The sequence below is a fragment of the Schistocerca gregaria genome, chromosome 4 (genome assembly GCF_023897955.1).
Source record: "Schistocerca gregaria isolate iqSchGreg1 chromosome 4, iqSchGreg1.2, whole genome shotgun sequence".
In the NCBI taxonomy this organism is placed as follows: Eukaryota; Metazoa; Arthropoda; class Insecta; order Orthoptera; family Acrididae; genus Schistocerca; species Schistocerca gregaria.
In genome coordinates this window covers 661,261,834-661,280,230 of record NC_064923.1, presented here as the reverse complement: position 1 = coordinate 661,280,230, position 18,397 = coordinate 661,261,834, and the positions used below count along the sequence as shown (strand labels likewise).

The 18,397-nt window shown below is 35.3% G+C and overlaps 1 protein-coding gene across 1 annotated transcript in view; it reads right to left on the bottom strand.

Annotated features, from left to right (window-relative positions):
* Positions 1-18,397, bottom strand: part of LOC126267855 (uncharacterized) — a 52,704-nt gene that overhangs the window by 22,415 nt on the left and 11,892 nt on the right. The window contains exon 3 of the mRNA XM_049973165.1: positions 2,734-2,912. Coding sequence (XP_049829122.1) covers positions 2,734-2,912 — 179 coding nt within the window. The remainder of the gene's footprint in view (positions 1-2,733; positions 2,913-18,397) is intronic.

Sequence of the window (18,397 nt, the reverse complement as noted above, 5' to 3'; positions counted from 1 at the left end):
AAACATGTGGATGTTTTTGAAACCATTGGCTGATATACACTTGTACAGAGTGACGGAAATGGATAACACTAAAATTTTAGATTTCAACCAGATTCAGAAGAAAATAATTCAGAATAGGAAAACTGCTGGGACTGGAGAAACTGTGAAATTGTTTAAGATTGTTTGGATGCAATATAAGAAAGATCAGCCTAACATGATGTTTTTTTAAGTATTCCTACAATGATCGTGACTTTAAAGTTTTGCACACCAAGAAAAGGACTGGCCTATGAAATTCTTCAAATTCAGGACCTAAAGACAATACTCTGTGCCAATCATTTGGCAGCCTTCTTTGAATAAAAGAAAAATAATCTTCTAGATTTATGTGATAAGGGTAATATATCACACATTATATCAAGGACTCCATGCTACTAATGATTTAGAAAATGAGGAAAACATGGAAGAATCCCAGGAATAGATTTCATATTTATTTTCTGTTTTTGTCTCCTTTATTATTGTTGATAGTTCATCACCTTAGCTATTTAATGTAAACCACTAATTTTAGTTTGTTTAAATGCCTGTGTTGTTTTATTTTTGATACAGTAATCCACAAACAGAAAAACAGGTGTGAGGGAGTACAATGCTTCGTTAAAATGATTTTTCCTATGGTTGTTATGTGAAGATTAAAAAACAAGAATATTATTTCTGTTACCTGTAAATTATTTATTGTAAGTTCAACATTACTGCAGACAAATAATGCAAGGTGAAAATAATAATAGCTTACACATTCCCATTGCTTGTTCAGTGTGATCCGTATTTATAAAGACATTACTAAAACAACTGCAGTAATCTTTCATAAGATAATATTGGTTAAAGCTGCATATTATTTGTTTGATGTTCATATATTATACAGCCACAGCCATTAAGTTAAGGATTGGACAAATGTAACTAACTGCATAATTTCATAAAATATTTCATTTGTGTCCACTGAGTGACTAGAATATGTAACATCTATTAGAAAACAACAGTGAATGAAGTGTACCTTTCATTTACCATAGAAATATTTGTGAAAAACTTTTAAAAACACTCAATTGTTTGGACAGAACCTTTAAATTGAATTATCTCAAAACACTGTTTTTGAAGTTATGTTTCTTTGATCCTAAATGAGCGAATTGTAGTGTGTGACATGATGGTGTGTAATGTAACTATGAAAGAGTGCCATAAACAGCATACCAAGCTTATAACATCATAAGCTTCATAAACACATGGAGTAATCTCTCCTTCAGCCTTAGGTTCACTGTCGTCGACTACACTTCATACAGTTCTGAGCTAGACCCATCTGATTTTCATCTCTTTCAAAAACTTAAAAAACACTTTGAATGGCTTCACTTCAATAGCAATAAAGTGAAGTAAGCAGAGGTGAGACTGTGACTCCATCAACAAAGTCAACATTCTGCAGTGATGATATTGACATACTGGTTTCTCATTGGAAGAACTGTGTCCATGACCAGGATGACTTTCACAAGAATTAATATGTAAAGATGACAATATTATGAAAGTGTAGATTGCTGTTCAACCTACAGGACACTGAATCAGAGTTGGGCCCAACAAAAGAACTGTTAACTTGTTAGCTTTTGGCCAAAAGTCCTTCTTCCACATTAGACAATATGCACACACACATGGGAACACAGCTCACACATACATGTCCACTATCTCTGGCTGCTTATAGCATTGTCTGTCAAGAAAGTTCAAGCTGCAGTAATATGCTAATTGACTGAGTCACTAATACATAGATGTTAGATGGGTTGGTATTCAGAAACAAGAACTTCATACCTCCTTGTTTATAATCGTAAAATGAATCATGATAATTATGACTTGATTTTCAATTGTATATAAAGTCAGAGGAGAAGGGACAGTGTTTTGATTTTCCATTTACTTTAAATGAAACTGTGACTTTTTCTACACTGTTTTGCCCAAAAAGGCAATTAATAAAATAGCTCTGCATTAAGGGGCTGGAGATGTTGAAGAGACAATGGTAAAGCAGGTGAAAGTTAGTCAATAAACTTGATCATTTGAGGGACAAAAAAATCACAATTACAGAATAACAGACAGATCTGATCATATAAATCTATATGATATTCAGTAATTCGACTTCATAGAACTGTTTTAGATGCTGCATAATACAGTTATGATTATTTGATTTTGAAAAAAGTCTAAATATGATCATAGTGACATAAGCAGAATTAGAAGCACTGAAGAAATGTATACACTACTGAGAAAGCAATATTCAGGTAAACAAGAAACTTAGTTTTCCTTTACATAAAAAGTGGTTGACTTTATGGTATGCCAAATTTAATGTGATCTAAAGAACGTTTATTTGCAAAAAATGCTTGTTTCTGATTTCCAATGTTCTTCTATTCATGGCAAGGAATTTTGGATATTCTTCATCCTAGTGAGGAAATTGATGGTGGATGAGAAACAAGTATTGATTTGTAGGGCCATCTCCATTAGGAATGGAAAGTTTTGTCAGAGATCCAGTAAACTCTCAAACTAGAGACAGATCAATATAAGCTTACTACCTCCACAATAATCATTCTGCTGTCATATTGGGTCAGTAATGAATGAACACTAAAAAGTACTGCCATTTTGAAAATTTAACACTCATGTTGACAGTGGACTTTACATTTGCTACTAATCCCTAGAACTCTTATAACATTACACTGGGCATACTCTGAATATTAATAAATGTATAATTACCTTCTGCTTCTTTTCTTTCAAAATATCTTGGAAAAGAATCATACAGTATTACACAATGAAGAAATTTCAGATTACCAACAGCTTGGAAAACAGCAGACAAAACAGTAGTTTCAGGACAAAGGAAAACACTGTCTAAGCTCTCAATAATGATTCCAAATGGCTGCTCCAGAGCTGCAAACCTGTAACAAATTGTTGTTTTTTTATCAATTCTGTTTTGTGACAAACAAGTTCAGAGATGAACAATATTTTTAAAAATGAAAGACAGAAAAAATAAATTAATATTCCAAATGAGTCCTGTGTGTAAGAGAAACACAGTTCCAAATTGGAATGCACTACATTGGTGAAAATAATGTTAGATAATAAGTTTTTGTAACTCATCTTGCATTTATTGTTGTATTACATTCCATAGATTTCACTGATATGGACAGCCTCCTGTGATGTGCAAAGAGCCATGGACATGATTTAACAAATCAGAAGCAACTCTATGAAACTGTATATGTACATAGTATCAATCAAAAAGCTGTAACTAGTGGAGTATGGACTTTTTCCCTCCCATCATTAAAATTCAGCCTAGATTAAATTCTGAAAGGAAGTTAATTAAAAAAAACTCTCACACTTCCCCAATTATTATTAATATATTACCTTAATTAATTAAATTATTAATTAAATTAAATATTAACACTTAGGTGCCGTGAAAATACGGGCATGGTCACTAGATGCTTCAGGCATGCTGTGGAAGGGTGTGCTTCCCTTTTTATTTGCCGGGTTTTGTGAGTGGCAATTTTTTCCCACGTGGTCTCAGTAGCGTTGACATGGTGAAGTGTGGCTTGACGGATGAAGAAATTGCTCGCGAGTTATATCGTGATTTAGAAGAAGGTGACATTGATTTGTCAGAGGAAGATATTGTAGATGACGCTGATGATGATGTGGACTATGTTCAAGAAGAAGTTTCTGGCAGTTCAGGTAAAGAATTCTGACAACAAAACATGTATAATTTTTGTTCAGATTTTCACTGAAAAAACTCTCAGTACATAATTATGATTTTATTTGCAAATACTACTCTTCTGATAGATTAAGAAGAGGAGAGCAGGTGTCCAAGCACTTCAGCAGCAAGTAATCCCGTGCCTGAAGAACGAGTGAGACTGACGGCGAGGGGGAAGCCGAGACCTGCGCGCCGCACCGATTCTAAGGAAGGTTGGACGACTACTGATCATGCACCATATATCGATCTATTCTCAGGACAATCCGGAATATACAGTGTTGTCAGTTTAGACCAAAACAGTGAACAGAACAGTGAACCAGAACAGAACATATTTCCTGACAGACAGTATGATGAAACATATAAAGGAACGGACTAATCTGTATGCTCAACAATACATCAGGAAATTACAAAGCACAAATTCCCTTTCACCCACCTGCTCATTATCAAAGTGGAAAGGAGTTACACTTATGGAAATAAGGAAGTTTATGGCAATTTTAGTCCATATGTGTGTAAGTGTGAGGCCATGTGTACGAGAGCACTGCTCCAAGAACCCTGTTGTGTCATGTAATTTCTGTCCAAACATCTTGAGCCTGACGGATTTCTTTCTATTTTGAGAAACTTCCACATTAGTGATAATTCCTTAGCTAAGAGGAAAGGAGAAACTGGCTATGACCGTCTGCACAAGGTGGGACCCCTCCTAGATAATGTGTGTTGTAATTTCCAGCTTGCATATACACCATCTCAAAAAATTACAATAGATGAAGGCATGTGTAAATTTCGAGGTCATGTGTATTTCAAACAGTACATGCTACAAAAACCAAATAAATATTGTATGAAACTGTACATGTTATCCGAATCTGACACAGGTTACATCTGGAATTTCTCTGTTTATGCGGGTAAAAGGTCTGACACAGTGTCTTTACCAGCGCATGAGACGATACGTGGACATTGGCGTCATTTGGACCGCAGCTGTAACACGGCGAATGGAAACCCGAGGCCGCTGTTGGATCACCTGCTGCACTAGCTGTGCGTTGCCCTCTGTGGTTGCCGTACGCGGTCGCCCTACCTTTCCAGCACGTTCATCCGTCACGTTCCCAGTCCGTTGAAATTTTTCAAACAGATCCTTTATTGTATTGCTTTTTGGTACTTTGGCTACATTAAACCTCCGTTGAAAACTTCGTCTTGTTGCAACAACACTGTGGTCTAGGCGGTGGAATTCCAACACCAGAAAAATCCTCTGTTCTAAGGAATAAACCATGTTGTCCACAGCACACTTGCATGTTGTGAACAGCACACGCTTACAGCAGAAAGACGACATACAGAATGGCGCACCCGCAGACTGCGTTGTCTTCTATATCTTTCACATCACTTGCAACGCCATCTGTTGTTGAAAATTGTAACTACTGTAATTTCGAAAGTTTGTCCGCCTGAAAATGTACTGTTGTCCCAAGCATATTGCAACAAACGGTGTATTTCTATCGCTGCTCGTTTAGTTTTTATTGCCGCTTCAAATATACCGGTCTTTTTGAAACACCCTGTAAATTCCTGCATATTATACAATAAGGTTACTGGAACCTCACAACCTCTCACGTCATGACAGTATCTGTGCAGATCTTGCACAAAGCGAAGATCTTGAACCCCGCCCTGGTCCATCTGGACTCTCAAAGACTGGAAATCATTTTCTGGAAAAGATTGAGACAGAATTAGGTAAGAAACAGAAACAAAAACAGTGTGTAGTGCATTCTCTGAGAGGAAAAAAACTGACTGAAAAAGCGTGGTGAAAAGACACAAGCTACCAGTGTAGTGAATGTAAAGTAGTATTGTGCAAAATGCCGTGCTTCAAATTTATCACATACAGAGCAAAATGGCATCCCAAAATAGTTACAGGATGTTACTGTAGGTAATTAGAATTTTTGTGTAAAATTAAAAAAATTTCCTTCTAGAGAATACAGTGAATATACCTTTGACCATTTTTTTTCCTTTTCTCAAAAACATTGTTATAATAATAAGTACATTGAGAATTTATTCTTGAATAAAATAACAGACATCTACTACTATCGTAGTGTACTAACTGTTCAGGAGTAAGCATATACTTTCAATTTCTTTGTATCCATTTTAATTGTTAATTAATCAATATTCATTTTAAACAATGCCAAGGATTGTTTGGGATTGTTAAGAAAGTATAAATAGTTACAGCCATGTTGGCAAAGTGAATCAGTCTAGTTTTGGGTTTTGAGCAGTAAGCATGTAGCTGCTCCTTTTGTATTGAAAGTATTGTTTGCCTTTGTGATAATACTTTAATTTTGTTTTGAAAGTATAATAAAAATTATGAAACTTAATGCAATATTAAATTATATTAAATCTCCAGTAGTTAATATACAGTGGCCGTAAATGTACTCAGGATGACGACTGTGGCAGGTCATGAGTAACTATGAACGACCCCATTATTACTAGTAGTTAAGACAGGTTATAATTGGTGTATGGAGCTGGGATACAGTGTAATTCTGTAAACTAATCTTGTATTTTGTTTGAAACAGGCTTGTTGAAATAATGTTCCATTTTTTTGAGAACAGGACAGAGAAGAAAATGAGTAACACTACAAAAAATGTAATGATACGTGAAAACGCAACTTGGAGAACCAATTGTAAGTACAAAATTTATTGTAATTTTCACTTTTGGAAATTAGTTTTTGTCTGCATTGTCATTATGGAGGATAATAGGGAGGTTAACAACAATAAGGAAGTTGACGATAATGGGGAACTTAATGGAAACTTGCAAAACAGCGTAGATATTACTGATAAAAGTGTAGTTAATCAAGACAATGAAATCAGAGAAGATAGTGATCACAGTAGTGTATGTTCACCCTTTCATGGATTTGAACCTAATGTATCAGCCTTGAATAGATTAGTTCAACTTATGGAAGAACAAAAAAGTTTGATGGAATAACAAAAACGATCAATGGAAGAACAGAAAAAGACAATTGAAAAATTGTTTGATGAACATAAAACTTTTTTTGATTAGAAGCTTGATTCTATCAGTAGAAAGTTAGACAACCATGGAACCCAAATTTGCAAGACAAACGAGAGTTTAGATAAATGTTGGAAGATACCAAAAATGTGTTGACTATAGAAAGGGAAATTGTTACCTTAAAACAGGAATACCAAAAATTTGAAGAGAGGCTAGATTCCATGGAAAATTAAAAAAAAAGTTGCTGCTGTTGAAGTTTTACAATTAAAAAAGCTCAACAAAGATTTCGTAAAGAAATTCACAGAAACAGACCAAAATATACAAAATTTCACTAAAATTGCGAATGAGAATTTCGCAGAGTTAAAAGAAGATGTAGGCACTTGTTAAGAGAAATTTCGAACTTCAGATCTAAATTTCAAGAAATCGAAGATTCTGTTGCCATGAAATCTTTCTGTAGTTACAGTCCATTGTGGAATAATGTTAACATAAAATCATTTTCGGGGTAGAGCAATATACATCCAGTTCATTTCATGTACCAGATGAAAGATAATTTTACTGATAAAATGAATGATAGTTTGAAAATTAAATTTTTTTAAAAGTTTTCGGATGGGGAGGCTTTGTCATGTGCAAACCAATCGATCAAACCTGAAATGTCGTTTAATGAGGTAGAAGGAGCTTTCATAAACAAATTCTGGTCAGAAACTAAACAAGCTAGAATTAAGTCAGAATTTTTGAATGGACCAAATTCCAAGTAGGGTAATGGTCACATGAAAATGTTTTGTGAACAACAGTTAAGAACTTTAGTATATTTTAATAAACCACTTGTTGAAAGGATCCAAATAGGTACTTTGAAATGTAGATTGCCGCACAGGGTACAGTGGAGTTTGGCCTATGGGCCTGACGCCACCACTGAACAATATCTTTGATACATAGATCAATTGGGTTTAGCATGGGAGAGAAATGACAGATGTAATGACAGACCTGATGGTAGCAGGAATAACAATAACAGAGATTTTAGTGATCATTTCAATAGCAAATTCAGAAATCATGACAGAAAAAACGGGGAGAGGAATGATAGGCAGATACCTGAGAACAGGAATTTTGAACCAAGAAATAAGCAGTGGGGGCAAAATCAAGGAAACAATAGTAACAATTTTGAAAACAGAAGAAATGGTCCTGTTTAAAAAGACCTGCCTCTTTTAGAGACTGGTGAAATGGGGCAAATAGACATGGGAATTACAATCAGGCACATTGTAGTAATTTCAGGTAGGGGATCTGTGGTACTTTCATAGATACGCCATTTAGCATATGGTTCCTTACCCCAGCCAGTTACTCCATATCTATTTTCTTGAATCACTCCTGTTTTACTATCCTATCTAGTTAGTAAGAGCAGTTACGATCCATCTACTATCCTAGAGTATAAAGTAGGCAATTTGTAAGACACAAGAGTATATCTTGATCAGGCACTTGGCTTAGAGAGTGGAAGAACAAAACAACACCAATTACAATTTTTTTTAGAAATCACTTTTTCAAAAACGAATGATATCCATTTTTCTTATTAAGATTCATCATGTAGTGATTTGCAATAGTGTACCAGTAAAATATGGACATTTGTTCTTGTTGTTGTGGTCTTCAGTCCAGAGACTGGTTTGATGCAGCTCTCCATGCTACCCTATCCTGTGCAAGCTTCTTCATCTCCCAGTACTTACTGCAACCTAATCCTTCTTAGTGTATTGATCTCTTGGTCTCCCTCTACAATTTTTACCCTCCACGCTGCCCTCCAATACTAAATTGGTGATCCCTTCATGCCTCAGAACATGTCCTACCAACCAGTCCCTTCTTCTTGTTAAGTTGTGCCACAAACTCCTCTTCTCCCCAATTCTATTCAATACCTCGTCTCATTAGTTATGCAATGTACCCATCTAATCTTCAGCATTCTTCTGTATCACCACATTTCAAAAGCTTCTATTCTCTTCTGGTCCAAACTATTTATCTTCCATGTTTCACTTCCATACATGGCTACATTCCATACAAATATTCTGAGAAAAGACTTCCTGACACTTAAATCTATACTCGATGTTAACAAATTTCTCTTCTTCAGAAACACTTTCCTTTCCATAGCCAGTCTTCATTTTCTATCTTCTCTACTTCGACCATAATCAGTTATTTTGCTACCCAAATAGCAAAACTCCTTTACTACTTTAAGTGTCTCATTTCCTAATCTAATTCCCTCTGCATCACCCATCTTAATTCGACTACATTCCATTACCCTCATTTTGCTTTGTTGATGTTCATCTTATATCCTCCTTTCAAGACACTTTCCATTCCATTCAACTGCTCTTCCAAGTCATTTGCTGTCTTTGACAGCTGATGGACATAGTAATTTAGTATATGGTCATTCTGTGTGAAGGAACAGGATTTATTACATGAAAATCACAATGAAAAAGCAGATGATGTGACTGTTTGTGTGGTATGGATATTAGATATCTGACAGATGATATTCAAAAATATTGTCTGATTCTATCAAAGCTATGAATTCTGATGAAACATGTTGTAACAACCATAGCAATTGTGTGAGGGAGTAAGAACAGATGCTACTTCAAATGATGACAAACTCAAATCATTCTAACGAAATTTTCCTCAGGAGGTTGCAAGCTCTTTTTGCAATTTGGGGGTGGAAAACCCAAGGCTCCGAGCTGGTGTGAGTCATTCCTTATCAAGTCACATCTTCTATTACTTTTCTGTACAAACTCACCCTCTTCCACTTTCTGATTTGGACAAATAGTTAGAGACTGGATGCCAAAAGGAACTGGTGCACATATTTTATATTAAGCAAGCTGCCTTTTTCTGGTTAACTGGATACAAGTAAAAACTTTGAGTGGGTTTAATAATGTGTGATTTACAAATGCAACATATGTATGGATTATGAGGAGAGTTGGTGTAATATTTACTTATCATGTCTGTGCAGTTATTCTCACTATGTTGATAAAGTTATAATCTCATTGTGCTGGTGACTGTATGAAAAGTTGAGAAAATTTTTGAAGTTGGTGTGAAGTTTACTTAAGATATATTTGCTGTTATAGAGACAATTTATTACTTTACAACTGAGATGTGATTATAATTAGGTTAGACTCTTTGAAGCCTTATATTTGTGTTCTCGTTTAGATGGACCTGTTACTATACCTATTATGTGAAAGTCACTGCATAGACATTGATTTACTATCAAGTATGAAAATACTCTGTCATAATCCTGTCCTTAACATGTATTAGATCTAGTGTGTAATTGGAAAAGGAACATTTATCAGAAAGAAAATTATTATGTTAAAATTAATAGAATGGCTCCATCTGTGGAGCATAAAGAAAATTGAATTTTATGTTGGAGATAATTATTGGGACAGAAGTGTTCTGATTCCCAGGATTTAAGATTCACACAGTTTCATTTTCATGTGATTTATACTGCTTCAATGATCAAACCATTGGTAGTCTTATTTAATTATTCTTCTACGTCTCAATACTATAAGATATGGATGATGTTTTCAACATGTCTGATATCTTTAGTATAGATGCGAGGTGTTTTTTGACGATGTCTACACATATCTGAACTGTTCAATACTGCTGTATATTACAGCAAGTCAGTGCTTTTCAATATATACAAATGTTAGCTTACAATCTGATTCTTAATGAAACAGGTTAAATTCCTCCAATATTTTATTGAAAATACTTTGATGACCACTAATGATTCATGTGTAATGAGTAGCAGAGAGAGAGAGAGAGAGAGAGAGAGAGAGAGAGAGAGAGAGAAAGAAACTAAAAATTGAGGATTTGTATTCATGGTATAGTTATGGTTCTTGCAGACATCTACTTTCAATTGAAGTCTAGTTGATTGATTAATATGTATCTGATGAGGAAATATATATATTTATCATACCTTTAGAGTGGATAAACTAACCATTTTACTCCTAATATTAACTCATTCATATTTAACCAGTGGTACTTTACCCTTTGCCTCAACCTATGTTGGAATTTATCTTATCTGTGCCCAATTTTAATTACTGTCTGATCTAATGTTGCTACATCATATCTAATGTGGTGATGACCAATGAGAAATCTGTCAACTAGTTGGCGAGCAGTATGTATTCTGGAAGTAACCAGCTGGTGCTTAATTTACCAATGCAAATCTGATTCTACGGTGGTATGTGGCCATGGTGGCTCTCAGTCTCTACGAGAAGATGCTGAAAAATTTGGGATGACAACTTCCAAGCTAGGAGCTCAAGGTGCCTTTGACAGTTAGTGTGGGCAGATTACTTTATCCAGCTTTTCGGTTCTGTCGCCGGGAATGTTCATATTGGTTCAGTTACTCTTATGTCTGAGTATGACTTGTAAAGAAATGAGGACATTTGGTCAGAATGTGCATTTCAACAGTTGAAAACTGGCAATTTTTTCCATGAAAATACATGTCTGAGAGGCTAACAATTACTGTTTCTTGTAAATTGCTTGACAACTACCTATACATGATATAATCATCTGATTAATCTGGTCTATCTACACTTAATATAATGATATGTTCTGTTACATGCAATATAATTCTTTTAATCACCTATTGTGAATGTAATTTCAAACTTACGAGTGTTTATTCATATGCGCTGCTGCTTGTAATATTTTCTGCCTATACTTAATACAATGATATACTGTTACATGCAACATTCAATAGTATGGTCAGCGAGCAGACATATGGTTTCTGTGATTGTTTTCCCAGTTTTATGTGAAGTGAGTAGAGCACAAGGAGGTCATGTTTGTGCAGCCAGAGGAACAGACTGATCTTTGTAATTTCATGGTAATGCAAAGGAGTATTATTTACGACCTGTGGGATGTCATCAGTTTAATTTGCTAGAGCATTCTGAACCTTGTACCGAATCAGTACCAGTAGTTTTTGTTAATTGTTGTCAATTCAGGCACAGTGTAAAGATGGATGATGATAAGATGGAAGATGAAAGCATGTGTTGTGTCGTACATCCCGTATTGAGTGTAATTTTTGTTGCTTAGTGTTACTGGAGATCAAGGTTCCACAATCACAGTGACTCAAGTGCAGGGTGTCACTAGTCAGGAGAATGTTCAACTGTCGGTTAATGAAATGGTGCAATCAAAAGCAGATAATGCAGGCTTTCTTAATAGGGCTGTGGCTAAAGAGGAATGATTGTATTTAGCCCAATCTACTCCTTTATTACACCCAGTCACAATCAGTTTGATCACGCACTTCACTGGAAAGTAAACTCATCGCATAATGTCTTTTTGGATGAACTGCAGTTGGCAGCTACTATTGGGCAGTAGCTACAGGATCAGTTATTTACAGTTCAAAAAGTTGTGGTTGATAGTGGAAGCCATAACATATGTCATATGTACAGGGGACTAAGAGGAATGTAGCCATTTCATGAATTGAAAACAGGTCTGCTACAAAGATACAAGAAGCAAAACAACACAAGTTTTTTTTTTTTTTTTTGAGCAGTTGGGTACTCTGTCAAGAAACATATCAGAGCCCTGGAATAGCAAGAGCAATTGGGAAATCATTTGGGCATATTACAATAGTATAAACTTGTTCTGTGGGTAATTCTTTCAAACCTTTTGTGTCCCAAAATGTAAGAACAAAAAATCTGCAACTCAATGTCCAGGATCATATCATGTAAATGAAACAAAATCGCAAGTAAATGTCAAGCTTCAATTACTGACTTCTACAACTACTGTTGGGCGTCTGAAGCCATATGTGTTGGCACAAGGACCATCATCCGTTGAGGATAAAGCTCTGGTTAGTAAGAAGAGGGGAAAGTGTGGAAATCTGGCACAATTTGTACAGAAGATTCCTTAAGGATTAAAGCCAGGGAAGTAGAAGAGAACAGTTATCTTTTTGCGTTAAATGTGTACAGTTGGAAGTTAAGTGGGGTGATATGTTATTTAGATGCATAAGTCATTAGTATGTTCATTGAGGGTGAAGGTTGGAGGGAGGAGTTTTGTTCATGTTGTATGTACTGTTGTGCCATTAATTGGTTTCCCTCATATTGATAATACAAGAAATAATAAAATAAACAAAAAGAAATAGTTAATATGCATTTTTACCCTCACAAACTGACAAACTGATTTTTGCTTGCTGTATAAGTCAGAGTCTATGGTATCAGTTTTTTATTTATCATCTTTATTTGTAAGCATGTGGCCATTTCATCCTTCCTGGTACTCTTCCAAAACTAATTCATTTCTGAGCTGTTCATGGAACTGACTATGGAAAAATATTTCAGTCCTTTTATTATAGATTCTCTTGATATTGTGCTCCAAGTAGTAAGGCTCTCAGAGACTAAATATTTCTTTAGCTTATGCTTTCAAACTAATGGCATGGTCTTCTTGAAGAAGCCATTCACTATAAACATCTCACATGTGTGTCTTAAATTAATAGATCTTTATTGTGCATAGGTATCAGGTTCTTAATTTTGTGTTGATGTGGCCCCCGAAATAAAGCATTACCAGCATCACATACAATACCTTATATGCTGCTCAAAACGAGCTTCAACCAATCTAGTATCAAGTCATTTGAGATCCATCCTTTTTGTTGACATCTAAAGATACTAATTTTTGAGAACATTTCATGTGGATAATATCAGCAGTCTTAATAGAATATTCTAAAATTGAATTAAAAAATATAAATAAAAATAAAATATTTATTGGCAACAGAATGGTTGTGGTCAAAGTGTGGCCATCGTTGGATTATACCACACTGAATATAAGAATAGAATGGATTTAGATGTACATTTGATAATAACATCATCAAAACATTAAATACATAAAATATAAACAAAGTTCCACCTTTCATCAGCTGTAGACCTTGCCACTTGTGCTTCAGCAATACAGACAGATATACCACATATGCAACCACAGATATACTATACATGCAACCAAAATGGTCTTGTATCTGTTGAGAGGCTAGGTAAAAGTGTGGTTCCTGAAGAGCGGCAGCAGCCTTTTCAGTAGTTGTTCCTACAACACTCTGGATAAGTGACTGCCCTGGCCTCCTAATGTCAGCAGAAATAGCCTTGCCGTGCTATTACTGCAAATGACTGAAAGCAAGGGGAACCATAGCTGTAATTTTTCCTGAGGGAATACAGCTTTTCTGTATGGTTAAATGATGATGGCTACCTCTTGGTAAAAATATTGCAGAGGTAAAATAGTCCCTCACTTGGATCTCTGGGCAGGGATTACTCAGGAGGCTGTCACCATCAGGAAAAACAAAACTGGCACTCTACAGGTCAGAGATTGAATGTTAGCTCCATTAGCAGAGCAGGCAGGTTGCAAAATTTAAAATGGGAAATCGATAGGTTGAAGTTACATCAGATAAATACAGGGTTATAGACAAAATCAAATAGGGATAATGCAGGAGTAGGTTTTATAATAATAATAATAAAATAGGAATGAGGGTGATCTACTAAGAGTAACATAGGGAACATGTTATCATAACCATGATAGATGCAAAGCCAACACCCACCACAATAGTACAAGATTATAAGCCAGCTAGCTACACATATGATGAAGATATTGAAGAAACGTATGGTTCAAAAACGTTCAAATGTGTGTGAATTCTTATGGGACTTAACAGCTAAGGTCATCACTCCCTAAGCTTACACACTACTTAACCTAAATTATCCTAAGGAAAATCACACACACCCATGCCTGAGGGAGGACTCGAACCTCCACCGGGACCAGCCGCACAGTCCATGACTGCACCACCTTAGACCACTCGGCTAATCCCACAAGGCTAAATGTATGGTGATTTAAATAAAAGAAATAATTCAGATAATTAAGAGAGACCAAAATTTAATTGTGATGGGAGATTAGAACTCAATGATAAGAAAAGAAAGAGAAGGAAAAATTGTACATGGATAAGGACTGGGGGAGAGGAAAGAAAGAGTAAGCTGCCTAGTAGAATTTTGCACAGAGCATAATTTAATAACTGTGAACAATTGGTTTAAGTGAAATTCAAAGTATTCCATTATCTGCTATAGTTACAAGAAACTCATTTGAACCAAGTGCACAAAAGAAACTCCAACAAATGAAATTATTGAGAGAAGACAAAATAAAACCAACAGTTTGTATCTTTGCAGACAGCCGTGGATGAGATTTAGCCACTATTTTTAGGAATATGCAACCTAAATTTTCCGTTACTGCCACATTAAAACCCAGGGCCCCTTTCCAGCAAATAATTAAAGATTTAAACCCTCAACCAAATGGTGTTTGTGTAATTATTGCTGGAGCTAACAACGTTTATAAAAATTGAGTCGAAAAATGAAATTCACTGGAAAGAATCTTGCCAAGAAAAACAATCATCATTAGCATCCCACACACGCATGACCTAACAAACAGGTCATGTGTAAATAATGAAATCAAATTCACAGAATGTTTCAAAAGGTATACAAAGCATTCAAGGATGTAAAGTTTTTGGACAGTAATTCTGAAGAGAGAAACCAGTTTACTCGACATTGAATGCACACGAACCAGCTGGGAAAACGTGTACTCACTAAAGCACTATTAGCAGAAACATTCAAACTATTTGAAAACACCACTCCTACAATCACACTAAAGGCAGCCATGCCCATTGAAACTGTACCACTGGGAGAAATACTCATTCAAAATTTATGGAACAGCTCTGAAGGGAAGACTTCATATGCACCAGCACCTGTGTGTGAATCAACACAAACAGGTCTTCCATACAAAAGCAAGATAGCACAAGCAGTTACAGCTCAAGTGGGAAAGGTTAGTCCACTATAAACTTGTGATGCAGCAGCAGCACTTAAGGAGGAAGAACGGTCATCAATAGCAGAAACAGCAACACCAACCCCCACAGGATCAAGTGTCCCAGCTGACAATGTAGAAACCTCACCAATAGAAGATCCACCCTCTATGGTAAAAAGGAGCACAGTAGTGACTGCAACTGCTCCACATTGGATGTGCTTGAGATCAAGAAAGTCCTCAGCTGCAAATGGGAATTTTTTAAGATACTGGTGCAAAAGGGAGAAGGTTCAAATCGGAATGTAAGTAATGCAGTGAATTACAACAAATGTGGGTGTTGACAGCACAACAGCTCCCCCTTGCCTGCAGAAAACTGTTCCTGTAATACTGGTATGTCAAAAGAAATAAATCTCATTCCCAACAGTGGCAGCACCACAACGAATCATGTAACTAAAAATAAGCTCAAAACTTTTCACCAAAATATTCAAAGCCTGCTCTGTAAGTTAGACCAATTTATTGTAAATACTGATGAACCAACAGGTGCAAATTGTACTCATATTCACTGTCTGACAGAACACCATGTCACTGTTGGCATCGAAATGCTCAATATTCCAAACTGTGTTAGCTACCTCATTTTGTAGAAAGCATATGTGCAAAGGTGGGGCAACTATTTATGTGAAAAACAGCCTGTCCTTTAATACAACAGCTGTAGAGATATATTGTGTAGAGAAACACTTTGAGGTATGTGTCACAGAAATAGCAAAAGCTAACAAGAAACTGACAATTGTAGCAGTATACATGAAACAATTGATTCTGTGCTATTGTATCTCACATGGAAAAATAGGAACATTATAGTGACTGGATATTTTAATATAGATTTCCTAGAAAGCTCATCTTCTAACACAGATTTTGCAAATTTAATGTTTACCTACAATCTTGTCCCCACTGTCAGTTTTCCCACAAGAACTACTGCCACTTCCAACACTCTGATAGACAATATCTTTGTAAATATTTGTATATATGAATAGAATCACATCAGTGTTGAAAAAGTAATAAATTGTCTCTCTGATCATGATGGGCAAATACTCACAGTTGACAACTTTAATACAAATCAGAGCAAAGCTGGTGCACAGTGGAAAACCATTAGAAACATGAATGAGGAAAATATCCAAAGCTTCAAATTATGCATTCAGAAGACTGACTGGAGGTATGTTTATCTTGCAAATGATGTTAATACAAAGTACAATTTATTTACTGATGAATTATCAGGTATATTTGAAAGTGTTTTTCCAAAAAAGGTCTGCAGACTTCAGAGCAGGCAATCAAGCAAAAAATATGACTCACTAAGGGCATAAATATATCATGTCAGAGAAAAAGACAACTGTACATAATATCCAGACAATCCAATAATCCCCTCCAGATGAACTATTACAGGACATACTGTAAAATTTTAACTAAAGTTATTAAAAAATCTAAAAGTATGTGCATAGAATCTGAAATTAATTGTTCAAATAATAAAATCAGAATGATCTGGAATGTAATAAAGAGGGAAATAGGCACTGCACCACCTGATAATGAAAAACTGCTGTCCTAAAAATTAACAATTTGGAAAAAACTGATAGTAAACAGATAGTAGACACATTTAACAACCACTTTCTGTCTCTTCTCAAATAGGTTGCAGTGGTGACCAAAGGGAAGCTGCAGGTATTCTGAAACTTAACCTCCCACAAAGTTTTAGTGAAGTAAATGTACCACCCATAATTGCTAATGAAATTTAAAAAAGTATTCACTCATTGAAAAGTAAAGAATCATCAGGTATAAATAACATCTCTATCAAACTGTTGAAAGCCTGCAGTAATGATGTAAGTGTAGTACTTGCTCACATTTGCAACATGTCTCTTCATGAGGGAGTTATTTCAGAGAGAATGAAATATGCCATTGTGACACTTCTTTTCAGTGTTGATGCTACAGATGTCAAAAATTATCATCCTGTCTCTCTCTTAACAACGTTTTCAAAGGTTCTTTAAAAGCCAGTGTATAACAGGATTGTGGCACATCTTGATAAATTTTAATATTATTAACCTTAGACAGAGTGGTTTTCAAAAAGAGTTTTCCACAGAGCATGGCATATACTCACTCACCAATAATGTCTTGGAGTCCATTAATAGTAATAAATCACCAGTTAGTGTCTTTTGCGATCTTTCCAAGGCCTTTGATTCTGTTAAACACAAGATACTCTTGGAGAAGTCCTATCATTATGGAATCAAAGGGCGTACAGGTAACTGGCTACAGTCATGTCTTGAAGACAGGAAACAAAAGGTGGTTCTAAATGGCCACAACAAAGGATCTTCTAATCTAGTGGATTCTGAATGGGGCAAAATGCAGCACAAGGTTAGGTATACTGTCTACAACATGTTGGTACATATACTCTGTGATGAATGTTGTTAATAAAGAAACAAATTGTTCATACCATAACTACAATACTAGAGGTAAAGACCATCTACATGTCAAATTAAAAAATTTATCACTTGTAAAGAAGGGAGTAAAGTATGTTGCTATAAAGACTTTTAATGCATTGCCTAATTATATTAAATGTACAAGAGAAAATGAAATGCTGCCAAAGGTACATTAAAAAAATACATGCTTGACCATCCACTGTACTCCTTAGATGAATTCTTTTCCAGAAATAATATACTCCCTTGATAATAATTGTATTTAGTCTCTTAGTTATTAGGTGGATGATACAATATTATATTAATGGTATAGTGTTAATGTTATAGTTATAATGTTATAGTGTGAATTGCTAAACTAATTAAATGACAGCTTGTAAATGAGAAAAAGTTATACTTGTTAATATCTATATCATTGTATTATATTACTATTCTGTAGAGGTAGAGCAACAGATGAATACAGTAAGCATATTCAAAAGGAAGTAGGTTGCAGTAGCTATTT